The sequence below is a fragment of the Pleuronectes platessa genome, chromosome 16 (assembly GCF_947347685.1).
Source record: "Pleuronectes platessa chromosome 16, fPlePla1.1, whole genome shotgun sequence".
In the NCBI taxonomy this organism is placed as follows: Eukaryota; Metazoa; Chordata; class Actinopteri; order Pleuronectiformes; family Pleuronectidae; genus Pleuronectes; species Pleuronectes platessa.
The window spans coordinates 22,545,827-22,564,702 of NC_070641.1; the positions used below are offsets into that span (position 1 = coordinate 22,545,827).

The 18,876-nt window shown below is 47.1% G+C and overlaps 1 protein-coding gene across 1 annotated transcript; it reads right to left on the reverse strand.

The window, feature by feature from the left end:
- Positions 1–677: 677 nt before the first annotated feature.
- Positions 678–18,624, reverse strand: LOC128459134 (microtubule-associated serine/threonine-protein kinase 1-like). The gene is given in 27 exon segments (XM_053444237.1): positions 678–2,529; positions 2,531–4,053; positions 4,150–4,337; positions 4,427–4,560; positions 4,649–4,771; positions 5,301–5,530; positions 5,617–5,835; positions 5,877–6,142; positions 6,227–6,387; positions 6,480–6,589; positions 7,140–7,262; positions 7,516–7,617; positions 7,723–7,888; positions 9,058–9,190; positions 9,300–9,438; positions 9,846–10,054; positions 10,170–10,246; positions 10,689–10,756; positions 10,840–10,972; positions 12,619–12,720; positions 13,633–13,842; positions 14,533–14,608; positions 15,175–15,335; positions 16,396–16,468; positions 17,048–17,123; positions 18,074–18,168; positions 18,620–18,624. Coding segments are annotated over 27 exon segments (5,001 nt in total). The 3' UTR covers positions 678–2,430.
- Between the last annotated feature and the right edge of the window lie 252 nt (positions 18,625–18,876).

Here is an 18,876-nt window from a genome sequence, read left to right on the forward strand (position 1 = left end):
TGATTATTGATTATTGAAGCCAGAGGAGCAGCAGGGACCTCCCTGCTCTGACGTAATCATGCTTCACATGAAAACAGGAAGTACTCACTGATCAGATCTGCTGCTTCTCCACAACATGTAAACATTTAGTATTTTTAAATTATGAATATATATATATATATGTATTACGGTGAGAGCTTAACGCACTGCAAATCATGCAAACACATGCAAATACAGAAATAGAATGCAAACAGATGCTGCTCATATAATCGATGATGTTTTTTTAGCTCTCTCAGACATCGGAATATATATATATATTAATTTGGTAATTCAAATTTAACAGAGTGAATACCTTTTATTTTGCCATGGCTGTTTGTGAGACATCTTGTATTTTCTAGAAGAGGATCCAAATGAAAGTGAAAGGTTTTGACGTGGATCCAGATCTGTCAGTTTCTTAGGATGTGGACCTTGAGGGAAAAAACTGGAATATTAAGGGAACTAATCTATGAATATTTAGGGAACTAATCTACGATACGAGGTTGTGTCATTTGGTGCAACTTGATTAAATCTAAGTGGCCTGTTGGGCCTTGGTGGAAAGTGTTCTACAGATTTCTGCTCTAGTTTCTGATTCGTCTCTTTTGCATGATTTTACATTTCTACAGTTTTTTTTAATACCTTTAAAAACAGTCAGACAAAGGTTTTTTGGGGTTTCACTGCATTTTATTACATTTCTGCACTTTAGGCTTTTTTGCATCGGCTTTTCACAACAGTGGCGAATAAATCTGTAGCGACGGAATGACCAACACGAGTCAGGGAGAGAGTTGCAGCTGTAAAAAAGTCAAACACTCGGAAACAAAGACGGACATGACAGCAATATCACAATGTCAGATTTATGGAATGACAGAGTCCAAACTGCACAGGATGGGGCAGCCACACAGATTTGGTAGATTTATGTTCATAAATAACTAATTCCAGTCGTAGAACAGAAATTCCCCTACGCCATGACACGTAAAAACATTTGAATAAATAAAAAATTGGTTTAATAAATAGAATAAATAGAAAAAATATAAAAGAAACATGTAACACAAGGTTAATTAAAGTATCCGACACAAAAATAAAGTGCAAGTTTGTCACATCACACACAAATAAATGACTGGTGTTGAATGTCCAGAACACTGGGTGGTGTCTGTTTTAACCATTAAGTCATAACTGGTAAAGTAAAGACTGCAGGATGTGTTTGTTGACAGGAGGACGATGCACCAGACTCATGATGTATGAAATGCAAAGATCCACAGGCAGAGATATGAGACGTCTCGTTACACGTGACCCGATCTGTTGTTGTTCCTCAGGGCCTTCTGTTAACGCCCACAAGGTGGCAGTCTCCGCCAGCTCTGACTCCTCAGTCCAAAAAACACGTCAGGAGGATTTTTGTTTTTTTGTGACACAAGAGAAGACGCTCTCCACAAAAAATCTGCCCCTGGCCCGGTGCTCGTCTCTGTGGAGCTGGGCACGCATGGATTGCATATTATTACACGTTTAAATAAAAAACCCAACAAATCACATGATCTCTAATAAATAAAAACACACTGGCACTTTGCTTCACACGTAACAATAAACTGCATAAATAGAAAAAGAGTGGATGAACGAGCATTTCTCTCACATACGTTGATCGGACTCAGGTATTTGTGTAATCAGCCTACGAACAACACAACTTTTTAAACAAAATGCTCGACTTATTGCGACCCTCACGTCTCTCCTCCTCCTCCTGCTGCTGACGGACACACAATGTAAACTGAGTAATTGGGGGACACCAAAGGAAACTGGCGTGATAAGCAGATTGCATAGCGTCCCTGTGCAAGTTCATCTAATCGACCTCTTTCCCCCCCCCCCCTCAGGTTCCATCTCATGTTCCAGTTTGTCTGTTGAGTCGCTCACCCTCGTGATACAAGATCCACCTCGTCCCTTTTGAACTCTAAGGAAACACAGAATAAACTAACTGATGGCACTGGAGCTGATCTGGGATATGAGTAATGCCCGTTTTCTAACAGGATCCTGCTTGTTTTGAAATGTTGTTCACAGTGTTCTCTACCTCCAGGTCTGCTTTATATCTTTCACCTTCTTTTTTTAAATATGCTTTTTTTCGTTTTTCCACATATATGTAAGACATGCGTTAGGACATTACACTTTTTTTTTTTTTTTTTTAAACCTATATACAAGACATGGGAAAGGACATACAGGTGCACACACACACACAGGCCGACATTCTGATACCACGTGCACACAACTTCCTACAGCTGCGTCTCTGTGTGTCTACATGTGACACCTCGTGTGTTACTTCTTCAGGCGGTTGTGTCTCCCCCTTCATTCCAGGTCACGTTGCTTCATGATATGTCAGTTTGATGCTACAGTAAAAGGCATTACATGGGAGAGTCTGACTCTTTCTGACCCTTATCACGAGTGGTGCTTGGAGCTCCGACCGGCTCCTCGATCGGACTGGACCGGGCCGGCGCCGGCGGAGGATCCCGCCTGAGCCCCGCGGCGCCCCCCCCCCGCTCACGGCCTCGGCTCTTCCTGCCGTGGTTCCCCGCTTCTCCTCGCCCGGCGGCTTGGAGGCGTCTCGGACCTTGGCTCCCTCCAGCGACGCCCCCTTTATGGGCCCGAGCACTGTCTTGGCCACGCTCGTCAGCTGGGTGACGAAGCTGGCTCTGTCCCCCGGAGACATGGGGCGAGACTTGCTGGAGCAGGGCGAGGCTGCGTTAGAGCAGGGCGACATGGGGTTCTCCTCCAGGACCTCCAGGTGAGCCCTCTCCTCCTTTGCGCCACAGTAACGGCTCGATAGCTTCTCTGCTTTGGATCTGGCAGCAGCCGGCACATGAGCTGGAGGGCGGGTTGGAGCTGAAGTGGGAATGGGGGGTGCAGGACCTTTGACCTTCGTCGTCTCAGTTGCTTTATCGCAGACGCCTCCTCTCTCTCCCGTCTCGGAGCCCTTGCGTGTCTTCGACTGATCTGTAGACGAGGATCTCTGCACGGGAAGTTTTTCAGCTTTCACTTTCTCCTCAGTCTTCTCCTGAGCTTTGGTTCCAGCTCCAGCGTCTGTCTGCTGCTGTTTGCTCACAAGCTGTTGTAAACTCTTTAATGTTCCCGGAGTGGAGACCTTCTCGCTGAGTTTACTCTTGGTCACTGGTCCCATCGAAGCTGAAGCACTTGTATGTGGAGGTTTGTCCCCAGGGCCCGGTTTGGTCTCTGCAGCGGATGGAACCGGTGCTGGACGGGACTTGGTCTCCGCAGCTGCTGCACTGACGTTACTCTTCAGAACCTTAGCAGCCGACAGAGTCTTACTCGTGTCCACAACATTGGGTTTGGACTCAGCTCTAGTGATGGTCTCAGATGCTGTGGTTTGAGTGTCTTTATCTCTGGCTGTGAACAGTGTGTCCCGGCTGAGCGGCGACTCCTGTCTCCCCAGCCTCCTCCCCGGCTTCAGGCACCCGATCTCCCCTCCCATGGGAGGAGAAGGGGAGGAGGATGATGAAGGGGAAGGTGGAGCAGGTCCGTTCTCCCCCTCCATCTCCAACAGACTCTGAAGACTATGCTCACAGTGGAAAGACTCTCTCCTGTAGTCCCCGTGCGTCACCTCCAGGCTGTGCTTGCGTAACGACACCCCGCCGGTCAGAGGAGAGGGCGACGATGAAGACGAGGAGGAGGAAGGCTGAATCTGAGCCCCGAGCTTCTCCGACGACTGCACCCGCTGCAGCAGAGGGGACCTGGGCGGCTCGGCGCTCTTGGGACGAGGGCGGGCGACGGGAGGCGAGGAGTGCAGCTTGACGGGGAACGTCTGCGTGGTGTTGGAGCTCCCCACCGTGTGGCCGCTGAGGGGCGGAGGGGAGGAGGTGGTGGGGGAGGGGGTGTGAGCCAGAGGGGACAGAGGGATGTTGCCGGCGGATTTGCACCGAGCGGAGCGGTACTGCCGGTGGAGCTTGGGACTCAGGCCGTGCAGGGAGCTGGGCCTCATGTGGTGGGAGGCTGCCGGGGAGTTGGGCGTGCTGGTGGCTGGGGAGCTGCTCTGGGAGGAGTTGGCTGAGGGGAGCAGAGAGAATAATCTTCAAACCTCTTCAATCCTCTAAAACATTTTCAAACTAAGACGTATTAGTGCGGGTGTGGCTTCATACTAACCCGGGTGAGAGGACTCCAGGGTGGAGCGGTAGGTCTGCGTGGGCGAGCGGGCGGAGAGGCTGTGGGTGGGCGAGCCCGGGAGACTGTCCCCGGAGGACAGCGAGCGGTTCAGGGAGGACAGGCTCCGGCTGGTGTGGAGCAGGTTGGACTGTTTGGTGATTTTCCTGAACAGCGAGTTGCGCTTCTTCCTGAAACACACGGACAAACAGAGGAGATGAGGAGGAGGAGAAACTCACAGGAAGCAGGAAGTGTGATGATCTGCTTTGAGGGAACTCACTCCGGTCCCTCCTTGGCCCCGGTCCGCTTGCTGCGCCGCGCCATCTTGGATTTGTAGCTGGTCTTGCGGGCGGGACCCACTTTGATCGAGGTGTTCTCAAAGGGAGTAGTGGTAACCGTCACTTTATTTCCACTCTGAGGAAAAATACTCATGTGTGTTATTGATCTGAACAATTAAAAAGTCAAATATAAACAGATTCATGAACAGATGAGTCGGCCTCACCTTGAGGATGAGCTCCACCACCTCGGTGTGAACCAGACCGTGGACCGACTCCCCGTTCACATGAGTGATCAGGTCCCCAGCTCGGAGTCCAGAATCCTGGGCCGGACCTCCGTCCTCCACGTGCTGGGATCAGAAGAAATGATTAATGAAACATATTCGATTATCTGAGTGTCACACACACACACATATTTATTGTATTTACTCTATTATCTTATTCAGCTTCTGTTTATTTGTTAGATTATATTATACTATAATGCACATATATGTTTACTAGTCTTAAATCTTACATATATTTTATATTTCTATGTTTTGTTATTGTCTCTGTATATTGCTGGAGCGACTATAATAAAACCCAATTCCCCCTGGTATCAATAAAGTTTTTCAGATTCTGATTAATAGATCAAATCTATATTTGGTCGAATGTGTCTTTCTGTAAACATCTTGACTGAAAATTGAATTTTATATCTGGTAAATACTTTGTTTTCACTCCTTCACACGTTTGATATATTTACAATTTGATCCAAAGCCTTTTCAGCTCCATTGATGATTATATAAAAATATAAATATGTATATAAAACATTGTTATGTATATAAGTAATAGTAGTGGTAGTAGTTATAAAGAACTGTGAGTAGTATAACTCGGCTCCCTCACCCAGACCATGTGATGCACGCTGTAGACGTCACTGTCTCCCATGTACACCCGGATGGCTCGGAGCGTGAAGCCGTACTTCTTCCCCGAGCGATGGATGGTGATGGGAGAATGTTGGACGTTGACCATCGGAGAGTAGTCTCTGCTGGGAGAGGAGTCCCGGGACGAGGGGTTGGACGAGAGGGAGCGAGGAGACATGGGGCTCGCCAGAGGGGACGCAACGTGCTGCTCCACTGTGGGCGGAGGGGCGGAGTTAAGTTAGAAGACAGTGTGTTAAAAAGTTTTTTTACAGTTTCACAGTTACAACTTCCTCCTTCACCTGCAGGAATGATGACAGACAGAGCCGTGGCAGAGGCAGACTTGATCACTTTGGTTCCTGGCAGTGAGTTACGTTTGTCTCCCTCGGCCGAGAGCTGGTGGTGGCGAACTCTCCGCAGCACCAGGTCAGTGGCGGCCCCCCGGGGCCCCGGTGCGTCCGGAAGCCCCAGAACAGCAGCTCCGCCTGGAAGAGACATCGATGCATCAGCAGGTCTCAAGAACGTTTTAGTTTGGGGCCAGAGATCAGATGTTCGAGTCCCCTCCTACCTCCAGAGGTGAGCCCGTTGCCGTCTTTCAGGAGGGCTCTCAGATCGCCTTGAGAGGAGATGGTCCCCATGGCTCCTTCCAGGGAAGTCCCCCTCGCCTTCACTGCGGACTGCCTGCAGGAGGCCAGCAGCTCTGAGTCCAGCTCCAGAGGGGAGGGCAAGCGGTGAGCATCCATGAGGGCGGAGAAACGTCTCCGAGTCCCGGACGGGGGACTGGAGTCGCTCTCCGTGAAGGACGATTCAGAGCAGGACAAACGCTTCCTGGAGGAACAAGACCAAACAAAAAGATTAGAACCAAGTGTGCACATCCTTTAAAAAGAGGATTGGGCTGCAGCCTGCTCTCACATCTCAGGTGATCCAGTCCTCCAGCTCTTGTCCCGGAGCGTGACGCTGCCCAGACTTTCTCTCTTGGCCATCCGCTCCTCCCTGGGGACCTTGTGCTCCCGTAGAGTCACTCCATGAGGTTTGTGCTCCAGCTGGGAAAGATGCTCCATGCTGCTGTACACCTGCACGCCCACACAACCAGTCAGTCACACTTTATTCTTCTTTAGAATAACTCAAACATCACTATGAAGACATGAGAGGACTGGGGTCTGACCTTGCTGAAGCGGGGGGAGCAGGAGGAGAAGCGGTGGATCTCCACGGGCTCATCGTCGTTGGTGTCGTCCTCGTCGTAGGACTGGACGTGGTGGTAGCGCTCAGAGCGAGCTGAGGAGGGAAGGTAGAGAGAGAGAACAGGGTCGTTATCTTTCTCTCTGATGATCTCACCCCGAACACACACTGGATACTAACTCTGGCCCATAGACGTGAATCACTGGGTTTGAGAGCTTGGGCTGAAAAGCTGCAAACTCCGATGGGCCCCCTGCTGGTGCTCGAGTCTAAAAATGCACATAATGACCCTTCTGCAGCTACTGTGGTTTTCATGGTAACACGGGAGAGAACCTAAAAGGATGTGTGTTCTGCAGAGGTGGAGAAAGTCCACATATACTTGTGTTCCAAATGACTCAAATAAAAGTACTGATTCACCCTTTTTACACAAGTAAAGGTATAAAAGTACAGGGTGGGGATTGTACTCAAAGTAAGAAAGTAAAAAGTTCCCCTAAAGGTTATTTCTACCGACTGAAACTGTGCAAATCAAAGGAGAGGAGTAGGAGGTTCAGATATGTGTGTTAAAGTATAAATAAAGTCTAGATACCTGAACAATCTACTTCAAACCAGTAACTTAAATATATGTACTTTATTTCTGGGATGAACTTACTGTCAAAATAACTGGTGTCTTCCTCGGACTCCAGGTGAGGGATGAACTCGGCCTTCTGTCTCAGCAGGCTGTTCCAGTCCACCTCGGTGAAGAACGAGTGCTGCTTCACTTCAAACGTGCCTCCTGCGGTGAGGGGGGGGGGGGGGGGGGGGGGGGGGGGGGATGAAGAGGAGGAGAGACAAAGGCAGACGGGTGAGTTCTGCAGCCTGAGAGAAAGTGAAGGTACTGACAGCCAGGACCGAAATACCCACGAGTCAGAAGTCAGAGTTAAACTGCATTCCAGATTTAGATAAATAAACAGATTGAATGCATAACACGTAATATTGATGAAGGAGTGTGGGAGTTTACTGACTGCAGGAAACAGCAAGTGACTCACCAGTTCCCAGTCGAACCAGTGGATTCGTCAGCAGGAGCGAGGAGATCAGGTGCTGGGCGTCGAGAGGGAGAGCCTCGTCCCCCTCAGGCCAAACTATGTCGTCTACAAGACAGGAAGCAGAAGAAGTAAATTAGAACTGCAGTGTGGTTTATCTAGTGTTGAATGGATTCCAGCTGAACATACTGGTGCAGCTGGGACGTCTCTCACCTGTGATGACTTGTCCAAACAGCTCCTCTGTGGTGTCTCCAAAGAACGGCACCATGCCCACCAGGAACTCGTACAGGATGATGCCCATAGCCCACCAGTCCACCGGCTTCCCATAGCCCTGACGAAGAATAACCTCAGGGGCGATGTACTCGGGGGTTCCACACACCTGAACAAATACAGATTGGGGTTAGAGATATTTAGATTTTATGTGAATTACATACGACCCAGTTCAGAACCTGGAGAAAACCTGTGCAGACTAGGGGAGAACATACAAACTCCACAGATAATTCAATTTCAAATTCTGATGTTAATGAAATCACTCTAGATTATTCTAAACCTATAATTAGAGTAATGAACTGATGAGTTTAAAATAGGCGCTGAGCAGGAGACAGTGAGTGAGAGGAACACGCGTGTAGGAAGCATGTGCTCTTCAGACCGAGCCAAGTGGATCAACGTCACAGATGCCCGGAGAAGATGAAAGCCCCCGGTGAGCGTTTTTTAATGTGCACGTGCACTGAATGCAAATAGACTCCTGGAGCATCATGATGCAAAAAAACCACAAGAAACAATGAGGCTGAGATTCAAAGCAGGACCAGCGAATGAAAGGCCCGAGGAAACAAGACGAAGCTACAAGGGAAATGATTATAATAAGAGTGGAAGGCCCGGTGCTTTGTTCTGCCAACTGTTAACGATTCATGCCTCAGATACGACTGGCACACGATGACACGGGAGTTCTCTGCTTGGTGCATCACTGGAATTCTGCCAAAAAGACGCAATCTACAGTATATATGAGGTTATTTTAATAATTTAAATGACACAATACTTAGTTTTATCAAAAGTGAAGGTAGATTCTAATGACCTCAATAAATGGTCTGTAAGTAAAGTTTGGTTCTGACTCCACTTAGGTGTTCCCACTTGTTTATTCCATGTTTAGAAATAATGCACTTTGAGTTAGTCACAGTTTAAATAGCAGTAAATTCATTATCAGTAACGATACTGAAATCTGAGGTTAAAATCTGTGAGATGAGACATTATTAAAATTTGTTTAGTTAAAAAGTTTAGTACATTCATGGAGTGTGATAATTTTTTTGCTTAAAAAAGAGTTAAAATGTTAAAACCATAAACAAACTTACACTTTATTTATCATCACAAAGTAGAAATAATCTATAAATCACATCGTGCTCTTATTTTGAAGGCGAAATAGATTGTTCCCCAACCACAGACCTGTGGGAACTTGCAGCATTCTTTATTATTTGAGTAAAGCTACTGTTAACTATGAAAACCTCACAGTTCCTTATCAAATCCTATTATTTTCATGCTCAGTCTCCGTGATACCTGTTTATCCAGGAACTCCCGGGTATCCTTCTCTATGTGTCCTTCATACAAGTTGGTGGTGAGACTCATCAGCCCCATCTTGGACAGGCCGAAGTCCGTCAGCTTGATGTGTCCCATGGAGGTGATCAAGAGGCTGGGGACACAAACGTACACACTGAGCTACACGAGCTTTATATACAGTGAATCCAGTGTAAAGAGTTAAAAGTTTCAAACTAAAACTCCTTGAACTCCCATCTTCTTACTTGTCAGGCTTGAGGTCACGGTGCACGATGCCATAGTTGTGCAGGTACTCCAGCGCCAGGACGGTTTCTGCAAAGTACATCCGCGCCATCTCCACGGGCAGAGCTCCGATGTTCTTCAGCAGAGTGGCACAGTCTCCTCCTGACAGCACAACCAGGGATTCCATTAGTCATCAGCGATTAACATGAACGTCTCCTGGGTTCCTCTTGTTCTAGAACATTCTCATTTCCATTTAGGACGAAAGGGGACGTGCACGGCCGAGCTCGATGTGACGGCAGTTCTGTTCAAGGACATCTGACACAAAAAGATGTCCTTGAATAACTTGACTGTTGGGTTTCTCTGTAATATTCAAAGTTCTTGATCTGACTATAGCTGCTTTCAGACCTGCACTGAACTCCAGATAATCTCCAGATATTATCCAGAGGGGAGAAGGCAAATGTCTCCAGAGTTTATCCTTCCAGACTCCTACTAAAGGAGCCATACACGTAGAAGACACGGATGAAGATGTCCAGAACAACCTGCCCCCCCACACACACACACACACTCACCTTCCACGTACTCCATCACCATGCAGAGGTGTCGGCGGGTTTCGAACGAGCAGAACATGGAGACCACGAAGGGATTCTCTGCGAAGGTGAGGATGTCCCTCTCCACGAAGGCCTGCTGGATCTGGTTCCTCAGGATCAGGTTCTGCTTGTTGATCTTCTTCATGGCGAAGCGCTGCCGGGTCTCCAGGTGACGCACCAGGTACACAGCACTGACACACACACACACACACACACACAGAGGCACGTGCATGTTTAACTTTAACAGATCTCATGTTTGAGTTAATCATTGATGGCGTCCTCGTGCGCAGAGAGAAGAGGACTCACCCGTACGCTCCGTTACTGATCAGCTTGATGCTCTGGAAGTCGGCCTCTTCTGGAGGTTTCACTGCTCTGATCTTTCCCTGAGGATCAAACATCTTAATTATTACGATCGTCTCTTAACAGGCGTCAACACAATCTGTTTCATTTCAAGCTGCACCAAATGAAATGGTGACTACAACACAGACCCATCAATGTTAAACAAACAAAATAAATGTACAGGGTTGAATATGTATAACCTCCGTTGCAGATGTTATAACTATGAAGCTGCCTCACTTCTTAATTCCAGCCCAGTTGGATGAACACCTAACGTTAGAGGGGATATCCTGTTCTCTTTTTGTACCTCAGCATAAACGAGCTGAATAAAGTGGATAAAGCTTGAAGCCAAGTCATTAGCAGATGAAGCAGAGCCGGGCCGACTGGAGCTGATGCTCTCATTCTGCAGGAGGCAGGAAGTTAATGGATGAATGTGGAAAAGGAAGGAGCTTTAAAGACGTGATAACTCGGAGGAACAACCAGTCTCACCTCCGTCGAGTCGTCTGTCTCGGGCGTTGCTGGTCCCTCGCTGTCGTAGCTATCGAGGTTTACCATCTCTGGAGACAGACACATGACAGATCGAGTTAAAGACAGTTCAATTAACATCCTAACACTTTATAAACCTCTGAGTCCCCCTCACCCTCGATGGGGTCCCTGGTCAGTCCCAGCTGGCAGATGATGTATCGAGGAATGTCCGTCTTCATCAGGTGACCCTCCTTGGCGTGGTCCTCCGCCGCCTCCAGCAGGTGGTAGAACTCCTCCGGGTTGAACTCCTGGAAACCAGAGCATCAAGACTTGAACCGATGATTAACATTGACTTAGAATGGGGGGGGGGGGCTGATTGATTCAAAAGGCTCCGTGTCGGCCTCCAGGAGCCGAGTCATGATCCACTGCCTCTGGAGCGGCTCCAGGATTCAGCGTCACTGCAGTTTGTGCTGTTCAGTAAAGTCACCGGTGAAATCCTCCGTGTAAAGCTTCACTTCATGGTCTGTGATTCATAGTTTCCACTGGTTTCCACAATAATCACCTCTCTCACTTAGTTTTATTTAATTTCCCAGTCTCCCTGCGCCCTGAACTATTCACTCAACAGCAAAATCACATTTTTAACTTGAAATTACTTGTTTACTTTATTATTTAGTCTGTGTGTTTACACCTCGCACTCATGTTCCCTCCTGAGACGTATTTTAATAACTTGCTTATAAGATGGGGCCCTGGATTATAAGGAGTCAGGCATATTGATGGAAGCAGGAAGTACCACAGATGGGGACAGGAAGTGAACATCTTGGGGTCCAGAAGGAATTGGAAAGTACCAGAAACTCAGGCTATAGTCTATTCCACAGTTACACTTTATCCTCCTCCTCTTCCTCCTGATTCAACACGGGTGAAGGAGGAGGAGGACGTGGAAGTGAACAAGCTTCTTCAGCTCCTCATAAGATGCTTAACGACACCCACTTAACTTAATCCAATCAGAGCTGAAGCCTCTCATTCAGAGCCCTCTGCTGCTCTAACGTCTGTTTCAACACGTCAGTCATCGTGTCTCTAATGCATCTCCACGCTGCCGAGACAAGCTGAATCACTAACGACGCCAGAATCATGCAATGGATCCCGAACATAATCCAAACGCAGCGATATGCAGAGAACGAGGGAGGGAGTGAGTCGCTGAATCGATTCTCCACGTCTCCGTCTCAGCTGTCATCTCTAATCAAAGCCCACGTCAGGGTGGCATGACTCATCCCGGAGGACACAAGATTGACAGCGGGTTATGAAACACAGTCGCACTGGGTTACACACAAACACAAACACACACGTTGGCATCCTCCAGCTTTAAGTGACACCCCGGCTGCAGTGTGAGAGAGTCAGGCTGGATGGCAGCCGAGCATCAGGGGGCCGCCGCCTGGTATTAGTGTGGCACGGCCAATTTTAATCTAAATGCAAAATATGTTCGCCACCCAAACAAACCTGGATCCACTCGTATAGATCAGTGTTTGCTTGTTGGGACTTTCTGCTCCGGCTGTGTAATACAACGCGGTGCTTAAAGGCTCATAAAGAAGTGACCGTGCTCAAGTTTGTATCAAGAACAATGGATTTGTTTTGAGGTGCAAGAGGAACATCAACTGGGAGATGTGTGTTTGTGTGTAAGTGGACGGTTTATCTCCAGATTGTTCTACAACTTAAAAGCACAACATTTGTTTTGATGCTGTGATGCTTTACTCCAGGTAAAATTACAGATCTTTTATTTTGAAAAGTTGCGAACCTGGGTCTGAAGATTGAGACGTCTAGAATATCCGACTTCAAACTTATATATAAACCTCACTCGTGAACAGTAATAAAGCAAATTCTGTTTCATTAATATCAAAACATTGACTGTCAAATCTTAATGGAAGATAAACCAGGTAGGATGATTGGTGTGTTTTCTTACCAGACACTCCAGGAGTCGGGCCGGTCTCGAGATGATGATGAGGAGCTTCTTCACCAGCTCTGTGACGAAGGCGACCTCGGTGCTCTCTGAACGCTCAAAGGCCTGAGAGAGAGAGAGAGAGAGAGGGAGTGAGAGAGAGAGAGAGAGAGAGAGAGAGAGAGAGAGTGAGAGAGAGATAAGTATAATAAAGTACATGAATATGCGATAACATTTCACTGTGTTCAAAGGGTTCAAAGCTGTGAAGAGAGAGTTTCTGATCATGAAAGACTCGATCCCACTGATCACTGTGATTTAATCGAGCTGCTGATGAAAATCCCCGATGCCTGATATCAATTCCCCTAAATCATGAGCTCAATTAGCTCCAATCTCATCTCTCAGTAGAGGCATCGGGATTTAAGACTTGAGAGAAACCTCCACAGCTGCAGCTCACATCCACACACACACAGACTGTGGAGAGGGGGGGGGGGGGGGGGGTTAGTGGACAGTGACGGAGAAGAGGATGATGGGGGAACTAAAAGCCATCATCGCTCTCATCGCCTCTCCGCTGAGCTGAGTCGACTCCAGAGCACATTCAGCGCTCGAGGGCTCCGTCAGCCAATCAGAAGGCACGACGCCACAGCTCCGAAATATCCACAGTGCAAGAAACACTGCTGCACATACTGCACTTCTTTTATCTGTGTAGATACAGTATAGTATTTATATTTTTATTCTATATAGTGTTTCTGATTTTATTGTATGAAGTACTTCCATTTATGTTGTAGACAGTTTTAAAATGTTATCAAATTTACTCTAGAATCTGTTTCTATTCTTATTCCTTACTTTATTTTCCCCCTTGTGCTGCTGTGTCAATTTCAAATGACCTGTATCGATGAAGGTACATCATATCATATAATATCATAATACAGTATTCAGTTTCCCTTTAACATACTGAGCTAAGAAAGTCAAAGGTCAGGTGTTGAAGTCTGATATCGGCCGGACTTGAACTCGTGCTGAAGTTACATCTTCTACACTCACGTCATTCAGGAGCTTCTCCAGATTCTGCTGCAGCTCAAAGAAGTACACGGAGGTGATGAGGCCCTCGCGTGCTTTGGTCAGGCAGTCTCTGGACAGCTCTGCTATCTGGTGGTGGATGAAGCTGAGGACCCCGTCAGCCAGCGGCAGGACGCTCTCGGGGGAGAAAGCGTGGATGAACTCGGCCAGCCTCCCCTCCATCTGAGCCGTGGCCTGGTGGAGGAGGACAGAGGGGGGGGGGGGGGGGGGAGAGGAGAGAGAGGATATTTTAGAAGAGGAAATGACAGAGATCACATCTAGAAGACAGGATTGAATTTCTTTAGATGAGCCGGAGATACGTGACTTAAAACTTCAGGAAGTAATTTAATCTGAGGCCCAGACAGGGTGACGCTGCTAATTCACAGCGTCTTTCATTTTCTATCTGACTTGTGTGAGGACAAACCGAAGGAGCTTCTACCTCGAGTGAACTCCTCTTAAACCTCCCTCAGCCCACGAGACAGCCACGGGGAGAAGAATGAGGCAAAGGAGTGAAAGTCGTTTTTTTTATTCCTCCGCTCAGCCGTGGCAGCTTTCAGGAGCATTGTGGAGAAACGTGATGTTCTCCCTGTCACGGTGAAACATGTCTGGGGCCTGGGAATGTGTCACATAATCTAGTTTGTGGAGGTTTAACAGCCTCCATGGCTCCTTTCTAACTGGGTTTGGATGAATGATATTAAACATTCACACACATTCAATCTGAACACATTCAATCCCCCTTTCTTTTGATTTCTAATATTTTAGCTCTGAATTAATGGGATTAGTCGCAGATAGGAAGGATTGAATGATCAGGTTTATGCTTTGGAGGCTTAAGGATTTGTTGTATGATAAACATCATGTTCAATAATGTGTGTGTGTGTGTGTCACCTTTGGAAAGCGCTCTTTGTACACATGGTTCATCATGACTATCTCGTTGTCGTAGCAGGAGGACGAGCGTCCGGGGCTGCAGGGAAAAACAGAACATGATGGAAAACTGTCGTGTGATAAGAACAAACCAAAACATGTTTAGTAAAATGTATTTCACGTGTTCTCTGACTTTTTAATAGTTTGGTCTATGTCCCAAACATTAACATGGAGGAGGTGGGGCCTCTACTGGAGCCAGCCTCATATGTTTTGGCTTCTATAGACTTTACCTACAGTCTATGTAACCAACATTAATGAATCTCTATAGAAGTAGAGTTATAGATGAAGATGATATCTTATTCTATTTTGTTTAGTACAGTTTTAGGGTTGATTGTATGCATTTTAATATCTTAACTTTCTTTAACGGTTCTCTCTAAAGGTTAAACAATTTATCTTAGCTAAATTAAGTTTACTTGTACATTTTGCTTTCTCTCTGTTTAAAAAAGCTCATTCTCTGTAGCTCACAACAGGATAAAATAAAACAAGAGGTTGTATAACAGCAAAAAAACACATCAACCAGGGGTCACCCCCGTAAATCTGCTCCCAGAGTGTCCTTTAGAACAGAGAACAGTGTTTAATCTCGTGGGTTCGGCTGCTGCTGCTGACCTGAGACTTCGAGAGCGCAGCCGCATGTGGGGGGAGCAGCGGCCCCCGTCGTCGTCCGTGATGCTCTCGGTGCTGCCGAAGTGCTTTGATAAGAAGTGCAGCTCGTCCATGGTGGGCTGGGAGGGCAGCTGGTGCAGCCGCTCCTGGGACGAGCTGGAGGACTGCAGCCACAGAGGAGGAAGAGGGGGATGAGGGGGAGGGCGGAGGAGGAACAGGAAGCAGACGAGGGTGTGGAGAGGATTAGGGCGACGGGGGAGAGGAAGGAATGAGTTGGCAGACGAGTGAGGGAGGAATATCAGAGAGTGGGTGGAGGAGTTGGAAGGAGAAAAAAGAGAAAGTGCCAGAAAGTTAATGAAGCAAAACTCCGGCACATTATCCTAATTAATCTTCATCAAGCTGATAATAAGTTCAGCTCTTCATGCTCTGAAAGCTCAATTACTCCAGTTTCACCACCGTTACAGCTGCTGGTCCTGGAGGAGCCGAGACGTTAATGAACTGGTTTCGGTTCAGCCTCAGATCCGTGAATCTGAGACTCAGACGAACCTCCTCCATCGTTCTCCTCCTTCTTCTCTCTCCAGCACCTCAGTGTCTCCAGAGCCAACTGAAGGAGTTCAGCTGAGAGGAGCACTTTCTTTATCGTGTCACAATTCACCCGGATGCTGAGTAGATGAAGTTTAAAGAGATTCTGTAGCCCACAACATTTATTACCCACAAGGTGTCGCTCAGCGTTTTGTTTGACGTTATTTCTTTGAGTTGTGCAGTGAGTTCGTGAGCAGGAAACTTTTCTGTTCAGAATAATCTTTCAATAAAACATCTCTTTGCCTCTAATCATAGGCTCGTGCTAAATTAAGGATGTGTTAAATTACACTGGAGCAGAATGTGATTCATCTAATTCCAGCTTCTCCTCTCTAATGACCCTCTCATCCCACTGTCCTGGCACTCGTCACTTCCCCCTCCTCCCTCCCTCCACCCTCCATCCCTCTATCCCTCCATCCCTCTACTCCTCCATCCAGGAAACAATAGGAAGTGACAACCTGCTGCAGTTAAAGTGTGAAGTGTAGTGTGAGAACTTAAATCTGATGGGAAGGCTGCTGACGAATGATGCTAGGGTGAAACCGAGGGTCGGCACCGTGAGAATAACTTCACTCTGCTGCAGATATTTCTTTCATTGGATATTTTCACTGTTGGGAAACTGCTGATGTAAAGAGGGGGGTGATTTACCGTTGAGCTGGGAGTGTTGGTGCCATATCCAGAAGACGGCAGAGAAGCCAAAGACCATCGGCGTCCGTCCGCTCTGCAGAGGAAACACAAACGTTACATCATTTAAAAGCCCAATGCGACAATCAGACTCTGCCATGAACACAATATCATGATTACAGTGCAGCATCAGCTAGAAACACACACACACACACAATGCTCTCCTCACAAACGTGCACAAGGTACACTGTGTGGCACGTGTGGGTGTCAACAGGAAGCATTTTTGTTGTTTTGTTAGTTGCAGAAAGAGCAAGGCAGCCATTTTTAAAAAGTTAAATGCAGAATTAAACTGAACAACAGGGTTTGAAACGCTTGTAATTGATTCTCTGTGTTGTGTTCTGCACTGGAAGCTGAAGATAATGTCGGTGTCTTTCTTCCTGAAGGTGAAAGGAGCCTGATCGATCACACAGACCCAATCAGCACGAGGTCGTGAGCATCTCCTGTTTCCAAATCCCTCGCAGCCCCTGAGGTTTCAAACTGAAACTGGACCAACAAAGAGTTCTATGTGTTTCTAAATGAAAACGTACAAGTGTGGATGTGGCTGCTCTCTGATATAAACAGAACTTGAGATCAGAGTAAACACACTCAGTACATGTGGTGATTAAAAGGCAGCGACCTTCTGGAGGAGGCGAACGAGAAGTGAGCCGGGTTGCTGGGAGAGAAGTTCCGTGGGCTGTCCAGGGGGCTGCTTCCTGTGAGGGCCACCAGAGAAACACAATGAGAGACACACAAACACTGGACAGGAACATGTGACAACACAAAATCAAGCTTTGTTATTTAATGAAAACACTCTCATCTGATTCTGAGTTCAATTCGACAATGGGACTTTTTCACAGTTATCAGGTCTGAGGGGGGGGAAATTGTGTGAAATTGATTTAGATGGTTTTTCCAGACCATAACGACCTGACATTGATTTTAAGACTGATGAATGTTCTGTAGCCTTTGTCCTGTTCTGTGGACGTTAATGTCGGTGTTTTGATTGATGGACTGAGATTTGATTGACAGACATTTCAAAGATGAATCAATACGAGCAACGAGCACCTTAGTCAAGTCGTGTTAACTTAAAACAAAACCTGACCTTTGACCTTTGAATAAATCGAATCAGTTCATCCGTGAGTCCAAGTGAGAACTGGCCAAAACTTGAAGAAATCCCCTAAAGGCCGACTTAAGACATGATGTTCAAGGGGCCACCGTGACCTTGACCTTTGACCTTTGACTACCACACTCTAATCAATTAATTAAGTTGAATTCAATACGTCTGTCATGTTTGGAAGGATCCTCTCAGGGCACTCATAAGATATTAGGGTCAAAAGGCAAAGATACAGTTTTTTGAGGTCAGAGCAACCTTTGACTTCAGGTCATCCACAAGTGATTGTGTCACATGTAACACAATTTCCAAAGCATGTTCCTCAAACATCACCTTCACAAGAACATGAGATGATCTTCAAACCACCAAAATCTAATCAGTTCATCTTTAAGTCCAAGTGAAGATTTGTACTCAATTTGAAGATATTCCCTGAAGATGTTCTTGAGTTATCGTGTTCACAATGTCACACACAGACGGACGGACAACCCCACTTATTAAAACTTATTAAACTTTTCTGAAGAAGCTCACAGCTGCGTGATGCGTGACTGTACGTACCGAGGTGTCCAGGGAGGGGCAGCGGGGAGTGAGGGCGAGGCAGCGTGGGAGAGGTGGTGGTCAGGATCAGGCTTTTCCTGTTGCTTGCACGACAACTGCAGAGAGAGAGAGAGAGAGAGAGAGAGAGAGAGAGAGAGAGAGAGAGAGAGAGAGGGAGAGAGAGAGAGAGAGAGAGAAAAGAGAGATTATTATGTGAGGGTGCAAATCTATGTGTGCAGGCGAAGCGAGCAAACGAGTGGCTTGCTGTGGGATCACCACCGCGATAAAGAGGATTCAATTTCCTCCGTCATTCATCCCTGTCTGCTTCCCCTCGGCCCAGATAAGAGGCGAGGGGGGAGAGCGGGCGGAACACGACGAGAGAGCGGGGAAGTTGGGGAGATTAGCGGCAACAAGCCGAGAAGAAAGGAGAAAGATTAGAGCAGTGAGGGAATCGACTGTGTTTGCACAAAATAAACGTAAACGCAGGAAAAAACAGCTTAATTGTGTGTGAGGTACTTTACAGGCGTCACAGCCCCGGTGTGAGTCACTCCAGTTGTGTTACTGTACCACATCCTCACCGTCAGGCTAAACAACCTTTTTATATTCACACTTATTCTGTTTGAACTCTCACACTGCAGCCGGTTGTTGTTGTTGTTGTTTTCAAAGGCTCTGGTTTTCCGAGGCGACGTCAGGGGCTTGAATAAATGCTAATAAAAAACAGAGAGGAGAGAATAAACAGAAACACCATTGTGTCCACGGTCAGATGAAGACACTGGTTGGTCCCCCCCTCCCCCCCCCAAGCGGGACACTACCACCTCCACCAC